General features: G+C 33.5%; 1 protein-coding gene across 2 annotated transcripts; it reads left to right on the top strand.

The window, feature by feature from the left end:
- The first annotated feature begins 668 nt into the window (after positions 1-668).
- LOC137835597 (transcription factor LHW) lies at positions 669-8,320 on the top strand. 2 transcript variants are annotated; one of them, XM_068644183.2, is made up of 10 exons: positions 669-1,985; positions 2,880-3,089; positions 3,205-3,286; positions 3,411-3,452; positions 3,536-3,595; positions 4,133-5,974; positions 6,076-6,177; positions 6,470-6,610; positions 6,702-6,827; positions 7,719-8,320. In XM_068644183.2, the coding sequence occupies exons 1-10, from the start codon at positions 1,891-1,893 to the stop codon at positions 7,887-7,889; spliced, it is 2,871 nt and encodes a 956-aa protein (XP_068500284.2). In that variant the 5' UTR covers positions 669-1,890; the 3' UTR covers positions 7,890-8,320. The 2 variants fall into 2 exon arrangements, with proteins under 2 accessions (XP_068500284.2, XP_068500285.2); XM_068644184.2 differs by lacking the exon at positions 669-1,985 and adding an exon at positions 2,598-2,797.
- Positions 8,321-11,105: the final 2,785 nt, after the last annotated feature.

Below are 11,105 nucleotides of genomic sequence, written 5' to 3' on the forward strand. Positions count from 1 at the left end.
CATTGCATGCAGCAATTTTACTGAGGTGGCAAATGCATGCAGCTTGTCGAGTTTGGTTCCTCTCTAGATTTAGGACACCAACCCTCTGTGTTCCAGTACAAGTTTGGTAGAAAAATGCTCAAACATCTTCTACAACATTTACCCACTAATTATGCGTTTAGATTACTTTTACTTTACTATGCAGAGTTTTTAATTATGTTTAAAACGAAAAGCTAAACATAGATTATCCTATTATATTTATATATATAAGATGAGATTTTGTTTGTTGATTCCAACTTTTTTGTGCGAGTGCCATTTTTTCTTTCTGTCCTGAGAGTGGTCCTTGATTGTTACGCTTCAAGATTATGATGGTCTTCATCCATCTACCCATGCCAACTTAACTTTCAAGTTGACCCAAGAGACATATCTGTAATTAGACAAGTTTCCTTATTTCCTTTTCAGTTAAAATGTGAGCACCCAAGAGATGTGGACTTCATTGTTTTTTCTTTGAAATCAATATGCAAACACATCACTGTCAAGCAGGCTATTATCTACCTTTTTCACTATTTTAATCTCTCTATTCTTTTTTAAAAAATTATCGTGCTAATTAGATTTTTATCATTAAAATAATAATAACTGTTCTTACAGTCTCTGTAGTTATAATAACTGATATAGAACTAAGTAGTAGCAATAAACCTTCATGATTGTAATCATAAAAATGCGATATAGTGTAATGTTGTAATCTAAGATGAATTGAAGAGTCTAAAGAGTGTTAACTGCCAGCATAGCAATAGCAATAGCAATAGCATGCATTATTGAGGTTTTAGACTAACCCAAAATTTGTTTCTTGGGTTAGGGCAGTTCGCCAGAAGCGCTTTTTTCCCATCATGATTTTCCCACCTCAGTCGTCAATCATGTCTAATGAGTATTCTAGCTCTCCACAAACAGTGTAGCACTACAAAAACAAAACCAAACCAAAGTGGTACCATACTCTTGTGTTGTAATGTAATTTCACTCCAACGTTATTGATGCGAGCATGATGTCAACCCGCACTAGTGTCCATGGATTATGGCCACTACTCTCTTCTCAAGTCCCAACCCCACTGTCACAGTTTCACTCTCTCTCTATTCTCTGACTCACCAAACAAAACAACACAACACAAAACACATTTCTCTCTCTAGACTCTATCTGCATCTGACTCCCGACACTGTTTCAGAACCCGACAAAAGCAAAGCAACCTCTGCCTCCTCCCTTCGCAGTTCTCACCTCTCACTCTCTCCTGCCCAGTGGCTCTTCCCGTAATAAAACCCAAAACTTTTCCTCTTTCTTAAACCACACACACTTCCACCACTTTCTTTTATTTTTCTCACAAATGGAAACCCACCAGAGAGAATGATATCACAGTTCCACACGCCGCCTAACCTCTTCATCTTCAACACTTCCTCACCTTAACTCATCTATTTCTCTCTTTTCTTCCTCCAAGCCACACCAAACACACACTCACTCACTTTCTCTAGTGGAGAAGATGATGGTTCTCTGCAAGCTCGAAGCTCGTGGCATAATTTAGACACTTTTCTACAAGTCTTTATTTGCTCTATCTTTCTCTCTCTAGATTACTTTCCTTTCTTTTTGTTTATCTATCTACAACTTCCTCTGCTGGAGGATGGCATGCCGGGAACTGGTCGTTGGGAATTTGGATCCGCAGAGAAAGAGAAGTGGGGGGTTGAGGACGAAACAGGCGGGGAGAGGATCGTGCCGTGGTAGTTAGGACCCAGAATCTATAGTCGACGGAAAATGCGTGCTTTCCGGCTTTGATAATTGCCCTTTTGTGTTTTTCTGTTCGTGCATGCTGTTGTTCCTCCACTAGGTCGGAGAAAAGAAAAAAGTAAGAAAATTGCGAAGTGCTTTGAGATGGGGTTTTTGTTGAAAGAAGCTTTGAGGACTCTCTGCGGTCGGAATCAATGGTCTTATGCTGTGTTCTGGAAGATCGGTTGCCACAATTCCAAGTAAAAGGCTCTTTCTTTTCTAGTTTATGCTTGTTCCATCTTCTTTGTGTTGTGTGTGCCTGTGTTTTTTCGTGTTTTTTTTTTTTTTTTGCTTAATGGAAAGAAACCTGGGATGCAGTGAAAATTGTGTGGAAATTCTGGTTTTTCGAATTTCCAAATCAATTTTGGTTAACTATTTGCTGTTTATGTTTGCTTTTGGTGCTTGTACTTTATCAGGACCTCGTATATGAGGAATTCATACGGAATTCATGCCCATATTAGATTCTGTTTTTGGAGATGATTTGTTTCCAAGATATGATGGGCATGTTTAGGGCCTTATTTATGGGCCACTGCTTCCTTTTATTTGATTCGTATTCGTGTCCTGCAATATACTCTTTTCTACTTTGGAACTTTGTGCCTTGATTGCTTCTGTTTTGTCTTCAAGAATCTTAGTTTTTTTATATATAATATCTATTTAAAAAGAAGTTTATCTGCCATTGGTTTGCCGGGCGCACTACCTATTGGATTATTGGTCTGTGATCCTTCAAACGAATCTGCTAATTCGGAGTTTGTCTTTGTCTTTTGATTCGGTTTGGCTTTATTTACTTTTCCACTGATAGGAAGCTTTTCGTTATTTTTTAATTTTTCATAAATGAACGGTTTATCTGCTGATGAATTTTGTCATGCAAAAGCCTTAATAAAAATATGTTCCCTCTATTTCCTTGTTTTGGTCCTCTCAGCCTTTTCTTTTATTTATTGAGTAAATACATGAAAGTGTCTTTGTTTCTTGTCCATTGATCTCAGAACCCAAAATGGAGTTTGAATCATTAAGCGTATGACTTTTTGCTGATTGCTGCTGATTAAGTATATTTGTTTAAGCTAGTTGAGTTACTCAAGTATGGTTTGATTTGGCAGGTTATTAATCTGGGAAGAATGCTACTATGAACCTTTGCCATGCCCTCCACCCATGTTTGGGATAGGAGATTTGCCTTACCATAATGGGGGAGGACACTGGTTTTCTTCAGGGTCTCAGTCATCTCAACTCGGGATTCAAGAGGAGGACCGAGTCAATTCTTTGATTAAGAAAATGACTGTAAACAATTCAGTTATCATTGCAGGTGAAGGGTAGGTGCTTTCTGTCTTAGTGTATATGCGAATTTAATTCAGGTTTTCACAAAATTTTGAAGTGATTTTGTTGTTTATCCCATGTTACTCAACTGCTATTTTTTCTGTTATTCAGTATGATTGGACGGGCTGCATTTACAGGAAACCATCAGTGGATTCTTTTGAACAGTTTCACAAAAGATGTAAATCCACCTGAGGTATGAATTTGGTTATTGGCTTCTAGTGGTTAAATACTTTTTTTTGTAGGGAAGTTTAGAGACTTGGAGTATATATGCTTGTGAACTTTGTTTTGATTTCTTATATCTGTGCTCCCTTTTTTAGTTATACCCTGAAGTGCATCACCAATTTTCAGCTGGAATACAGGTTTGTGATTTTAATTATGCTCCGTGTCTGGTTATAAAATTTGTATTTCTGTTTCATGATTCCCTATCATATTCTTTTTGCAGACGGTAGCAGTTATTCCTGTACTTCCTCACGGGGTTGTTCAACTTGGTTCTTTCTTACCTGTAAGTCCTTTTCTTTCTATTGTTCACTAATTCTGGAGAGATGTAATGTAATATAACATCTTCAATGATTTCATTGTGCTAAAGCACTGAATTATAGCGAGAGGACAAAGAATCTTTACCTTGTAAATATATGGATCAAGAGTGCATGCTCTAGATTAACTTCAGAACTTAAAATTTGCTTATCACTTGAGGACCACAGGAACGTGATCCATTCATAAATTTAGGATATCTAGCCTTGAAAATTGAGACATTGGTGGGTGAGTCCTTTCAACCACACAAATCTTCACTCTTTTTATACAAAATCTATTTGATCTGAGTGATTGAAAGGACGGGGTTTAGTGAATAACTTTTAATGCAAGCAGTTTGAACCTTGCTCAAGATTTTCATTCTGTTTTGTTTTGATTTTACAGATAGACTATTCCTAGTTTATATTAGTTTCTCTAGTTTGTATTCTAGTGATTGTGCCATCATTTAAGAAGCTTTCCTGTCTTCTGTTCCAATGTCCCTCAACTAATTCATCAATACTTTATGACACAGATAAATGAGAATATGGGTTTTGTGAATGATGTGAAGAGCTTGATCTTGCAATTAGGATGGGTTCCTGGTGCTCTTCTATCTGAAGACTATTCCGAAAATTCCTCTATTGAACGACTTGCTGGACCTTCCATTACTGGTGTGCCGCTGTCGATTGATCCACCTGCCGTTGCTTCAAATGGCACTCCCTCAGTAACTGATGTCTCCAATCAGAAAAGTAATCCATCTCATACTTCAAGGCGTTTTGTTCATACACCTTGCCCCTTAAATGCAGAGACAAATACCTACCAGGGTTCTGCACGGACACCAGAATCCTGTAAATTGAACCGAATATCCAGTAACCATTGCCAACCAAAGGTTATTCCAATGAGTAAAGCAAACTTTTCTGGCCAACAAGAGAGTAGAGCTATGGAGGCTGAAGTGATAACCTCAGATGTTGATTCATGCCTGCAGCAGCATTCTGTTTCATATAATGCAAGATCTGCATTCAATAACTTGACTACTTCTGGGTCTTTTGGTCAATCTTGTCTAAGTGATGATCATCTAACATTAATGGAGCAACAAATCATATCAGCCATTGGGAATCGAGATAATGTTAATCCTTTGTTTAATGTGTCAGGTACCTTAAACATGCCTCATCCAAACACAGATAGAGGCCACATACTTGGTCACAGTATGAGTTCTAGCAGTGCTCCTTTACAGGGAGGAATCCCAATACATGGTGGAATGAGTACTCTTTTGAGGTCAAATCTGATTACTAGTCCTGGTTCAAAATCTCCCAAAGCATCCACAGGTGATTTATCTGGAGTAGAAGTTGGGATTGGACTTCAAAATTCTGATTCTTCAACTAAAGCAAGGGGTTGTTCTTTGATGAATTCGACTAGTCAATCCGGCACCTTTCCCATGCATGTAGAAGGCTCTAATCAGAACATGCTCCCTGTAGATTTCAAGTGTGTTTCAACAAATCAAAAGATAGACTATGATTTGCTTCAGGCCCCTAACCTCCCCACTTTCCATGTTGAGAAACGTTTGCCCATTAGTGGTCAAATCCCTGGTTTTGCCCATGATTGCCTTAGTAAAGAGGGTAGTATTCAATCTATGATGGCAATGAATCCTAAACTCAAACTAGATAGTACTAAACCTCCATCAGGTGATGATGACTTGTTTGATGTTTTAGGGGTAGATATGAAAAACAAATTGCTGAATGGAAATTGGAATAAACTCTTTACAGACGAATTGGATGCAAATACAGAAAATATGGACAAGAAGTTAGATCCTATGAATATGCTGGACACAACTACAAATCCGGATATATATTCAGTTAAAGAAGCAATAGACAGTGGCATTTTTTCTGGGACGGGAACAGACCACCTCTTGGATGCAGTGGTCTCCAAAGCCAAATCTGTTGTAAAACAGGATTCTGATGACATGTCGTGCAGGACAACATTGACAAGGAATAGTACCTCCTCTGTTCCCTCTCCTGCCTGCAGGCCGGTTATGTCTGGTCATTTCCAAGGGGGAATATTTGATTTTCCTAAGAATGGTGGTAAAACAGGTGCGACAGAAGCTAGTATTAGGTCCAGATGTAACAAGGAAGATGCTGGAAACTGTTCTCAAACTAGTTCTGCTTATGGCTCCCAACTTAGTTCGTGGGTTGAGAACAGTGGGAGTGTTAAACGTGAGAACAGTGTTTCAACTGGATACTCAAAGCAGCCAGATGAGGCTTGCAAGCCCAATCGTAAAAGGCTTAAACCAGGAGAGAATCCCAGACCTCGTCCGAAAGATCGCCAAATGATTCAAGATCGAGTGAAAGAGTTACGAGAAATTGTGCCAAACGGAGCAAAAGTATTTCCTTACTTAATTTCATTCCAATTTTTTAGTGATTTAAATATCTTGTTCAGGTACTGACTTTTCTTTTACTTCTTTAATCTCTTTCTGTCTAACAGTGTAGCATAGATGCACTTTTGGAACGGACCATTAAGCACATGCTTTTCTTGCAAAGTGTGACAAAGCATGCTGACAAGCTAAAACAAACAGGGGAGTCTAAGGTACGGGACAGTATTCACTCCTGTGTGTTTTCTAGCTCATGCAGTTTATCTAATTACTATATAATATATGGTCATGTGTTTAGAGAGAGAAAAATATTTTTAGCATTTTGAGAAGTTTTCTGGCCTATGTATTTGGTAGCTCAAATCAAATAGCTAATAACCCTTTATAAGCATATAAGTTTGGTCAGCATTGATTATTCAATGAGGGACTATAAAGAAGAATTTGTAGCATGTTAGTTGAAGAATTGCTAATAATGAAAAATTGGGGATCCTTTCTTCCTTAAATATGCAGATTATCAATAAGGAAGGTGGGCTGCTTTTGAAAGACAACTTTGAGGGAGGAGCTACATGGGCATATGAAGTTGGCTCACAATCAATGGTTTGTCCTATTGTAGTTGAGGATCTGAATCCTCCTCGTCAAATGCTAGTGGAGGTAGTGGATGGTTTTTGAAGTTCTTTTGGTCCTAGCCTAATGTATATTTCATTATCACCTCAATAATCTGTCTGCTTGGTTATTTTTACAGATGCTTTGTGAGGAGCAAGGTTTCTTTTTGGAAATAGCCGACTTAATCAGAGGATTAGGTTTAACCATATTGAAAGGAGTAATGGAAGCTCACAATGACAAAATCTGGGCACGCTTTGCTGTTGAGGTAATACTACAGAAAGGGGCATTTTTTTTACACAAGTTCATAAGTAGAGAATGAATTCCCAAGTTATAAGTATCAGTACCTGCCTTTCATCAGCTAAACATTTTATATGCATTGTTAGTGAATCGAGTTGATAATGATATTTCTAGCAGGCATTTTTTCACTGGTATAGGAATATAAGATACCTATTGTCTGTTTTTGGCGCTTATTTTCGGTAGTTTCCCAAGAGAGCTTTTGAAAATTAAGGGATTATATCTTTTCGGAAAAGCTTTAAAATAGAAGTTGTTTGACAGTTCTCAATTAAAAGTTACTTTTTCAATTAAAAGCTTTGATTCATTGCCTAACGTCGATTAGTTAAAGATGAGAGGCTAAAGTATGTAACTCATTTTTTAAACCCACTTCGGATAGCCTTTTTAAAACTTTCTTGCCTCTCTTCCTCATTTTCTGAATGTGTTTGGTTCTACTTCTCACTTTAATGAAAAGAAAACCCAAAAAAAGCTGGGTCTAATACTACATCAGTAACTCTTGTAATATAAGAAATGGTTATCATGCTTTCTTGTTATTTGATTATGTTGTTATGGGAGACTTGGCTTACAGTCTTAAATATTAATATTCAGTCTTCCATCTTATTGAAGATCACACGTCGACTAGGAATAAAATCCGATGGTAATATATAAGTCGGGTGCACCCATCACTTTACTAAGCTGGTTTGTAAAGTTGAGTTAAGCATAAACTCACTAATTAAGAGGGTAACAAAGCACAATTCTAGGCCACACAGCTAGAGAGACTGCATGTTTTTGTTTGTTTGTTGATTTTGATGTAATATGCACCTTCAAAGCAAAGATCATCAGCATGAGGATAAGGAATCCAATGTAGTTATTATTCAATTTGCAGGCAAACAGGGATGTAACAAGGATGGAAATATTCATGTCACTTGTTCGTCTTTTGGAGCAAACAGTGAAGGGAAAAGCATCTTCATCCAATGCAATTGATAACATGGTGTACCATACTTTTTCACAGACTGCTCAGATACCAGCAACTGGAAGGCCTAGTGGTTTGCAATGATGAACCAACCTGTTACATCTTTTTCTTAGTGTGGATGTGTTGAGAGCAAGCCCACAATGAGCTTGCCATGACTGACATCAAATCCAATCTAAGATTCAGGTGGACTTAACTTTGCCTAACTGTTTTACATCTCATGTCTGAACTCATTTTGAAAAAGAGTGTTTAGGTACTAGGTAGTGGAGAACAATGTCAAGATAATATGTATTCCTATGTTGTAACAGAATGTTTCCTTTCTGTGCCGGCCAACATAATGCATACTGTGTTGGCATTGTCTACTGATATACACTGAACTCTCTGATGACTTGCATCATTTTTTTTTCTTTTAATTGTGTGGGGTTAATACTGAAGCAGTTGGTCTTGTGATTCAGATAACATGTATAGATATTCTACCATATGGAAAAGAAGGGTCTCGTGTGCTTATTAGCTTGCTACACTGTTTCTTCTTTACCCTTTTTAAGGTTTTGTAACATGTTCATAAGTTATAGTTAAATATATTGTGTGATTTCATTCTGACTTCACTTTTTTTATCCACGTAGTATTTAAATTTTTAAACTATCTTAATTAATCTTTTTTTATTAAAAAGATTAAATTAAGAAGTACAACATATAAAAAATTTTGAACTTAAAAGATCATTGTAGAGGAAAATTTTAAACAATACCATAAACAAACAACTTATAGAGAGGAAAGAAGAATATCTGATAAAAAATAAATGACTAGTTGTAACTTGTATTATTACTAAAGGAAAATGGACTTATATTAAAGAAAGATCTATCATAACAAAATGCACTTATTCCAAACTCGTAATGTATATTCATTATTTCAACTTGGAACAAAGGAGGTTAACCTTTAACTTGGTTAGTGGTTACTGAAAGTTTCCTTTATTTGATTTTTTTTTTTCATTGAATGTCCGTTGAAAATTTTCTAGTTGATATAAAAAAAATATTCTTATAAACTATTAACAAAAAATAATTATAGTATTAATGATGAAAAGAAATAATTAGAGAGACAAACAAAATCATAACAAACATCAATTGAAAGAAATGAAATTTATATCTTTCAAAAAATAATCTCCTCAACGAAAATAATAATGCTATACAATAAGAACACAAATAATGATAATAAATTTAAATGAAAATAATTCATATTAACGTCAATAAAAAAAAATCTAGTTTACATTAACCGAAAAATACTGAAAACTGATAATTCCAACAAGACCTTGATATTATTCAAATTGGTGATACTCTAATAAAAAATATGATGATATTATTCAAATTGGTGATACTCTAATAAAAATATGATGATATTATTCAAATTGGTGATACTCTAACCAAAATTGTGTTGATGTGAGGATATAAAAAAAACATAAATTTAAAAATATAAAAAAATTCAAAATTTTACTTTTTTTTAAGATGAAATTTAAAAAATTTCAATTTTAATAATACAATTACTCTTATAAATTTTTTAATATTTTTTAAAAATTTCTTACCCAAAAATGATATATTTTATCATAAAATATTTTAAATTTTTTTACAAAAAAGTCAAAATAAATTATCATCTTAAACATTGACCAATAGACAACGCAATATATTAAATATACATTTTTTACATTGGTGTTTTTTTTTTTTAATGTTGCAACTAATAAAAAAAGCTTAAAGTTCTAAAACACAAAAGCCCAAACATATAAAGTCCAATATAACTTGACGCTTATCTCCAAACAAAAGAAGTTACCAACCATAAATTCTTCCTTCACCTTCATTAAAATTATGAAAAGGTTTTTTAACATTTTAAAATTTTTAAATAATGTTAAATTAAGCATCACCTCATATTTTTTAAATAACTTGTAATAGTAATTCATACCTCCCTTTCAACGGTAAACTTTCATTTTTTTCTCACTAACTATAACGTTTAAGAGATCAATTCCATCATTTGGATCGTGTGAGAGGATTGGTGAAAAGATTTATTATATTTGATGTTTTCCAATGTGAAGATATTTTTTTAGTTTTATATTTCATTTTTGTATCTTGTTTTTTTTTTGGGTTTTGTAGTTTTCAAAAAAATGTATTAAAAAAAATAAGAAAATAAAAATACAACTACCAAAACAAAACAAAACTTATTTCAACTACCAAAATTCATTACTAGCCATCACAAACAATTATCACCACTTAAAAATGAAAAAAAAAACACATCATAGTTAGAAGTGTATGATTGAAATTAATATATATATTTATTGCCTAAATTTTTAAACTAAGATAAAAATTTAGCCAACAGTATTCTCTTGGATATTTTTTAATTTTTAAACTAAATACACAAATTTTACAAAAATATCCAAAGACCTTTTTTGTGTGTTTTCACTTTACTTGGGTTTGAATAGTAACTTGGAGGCCACTAGTAGCATCATCAAGCTAAAATTCCCTTATAAGTGTATCAATTAACTGACTTTAATGCAAAGTTTGGAGCTTTTACGTTTGAAGCAGGGTAGAATCCTTTAAAACTTTTAACTAGTTTTCATTAGGTTTAATTACACATTTTATCATTCAATTTTTATTATTATTATTTTTTCTTTAGCACATTTTATCATCAAGTTTGAACATTAAAGTTTCAAGTTTCACAATGTTATCGTTAAATTTTTTTCTACATATTTTACCATCATGTTTTTCAATGTTTTGAAATAGTTGCCATGACATCATTTCTATAAAAATTAATAAAATGCATTGTTTTATAAAGGCACGTCAACATTTTTGTCAAGTATTTAACATATTAATAAAATATATAATAATTGAAAAAAATATGATAAAATATTAAAAAATATCTCAAATGCTAAATTTCATAAAATATTAATATTTGAGTATTGTTATTATTTCGATACAATATATCTTGTGAGGGAAATAACTTTTATATACTATAGTAAATATTTATTGCAATATACCCAAACTCTTACACATTAAATAGAAATTAAAGTTGATTTATAACTAATATAGTATTATTTTTTAAAACTAAAGCTATATATATATAAATAAATAAATGAATAAACTTTAAGTAATTAAAATCACTAGTAATGAAATTATCTTAAAATTCTTGAAATTTTAAATTTTTAACCTTTTTTTAATCTAAATAAACATATTTTATGATAAATTATTTCACATTTAAAAAAATTATCTTTTAAATTTCTCATACCAAGCACACTATTAAATATATTTGTATCAAGGAATCAACTTT

This window comes from Phaseolus vulgaris, chromosome 5 (assembly GCF_051622355.1).
Source record: "Phaseolus vulgaris cultivar YP4 chromosome 5, ASM5162235v1, whole genome shotgun sequence".
Classification (NCBI taxonomy): domain Eukaryota; kingdom Viridiplantae; phylum Streptophyta; class Magnoliopsida; order Fabales; family Fabaceae; genus Phaseolus; species Phaseolus vulgaris.

Bases quoted from the DNA above. Each gene is read 5' to 3' on its own strand.
- LOC137835597 (XM_068644183.2), top strand. From the start codon at position 1,891: ATGGGGTTTTTGTTGAAAGAAGCTTTGAGGACTCTCTGCGGTCGGAAT. The intron at 3,596-4,132 runs GTAAGTCCTTTT...TTTATGACACAG, and splicing joins AACTTGGTTCTTTCTTACCT to ATAAATGAGAATATGGGTTT. The intron at 6,178-6,469 runs GTACGGGACAGT...TTAAATATGCAG, and splicing joins AACAAACAGGGGAGTCTAAG to ATTATCAATAAGGAAGGTGG.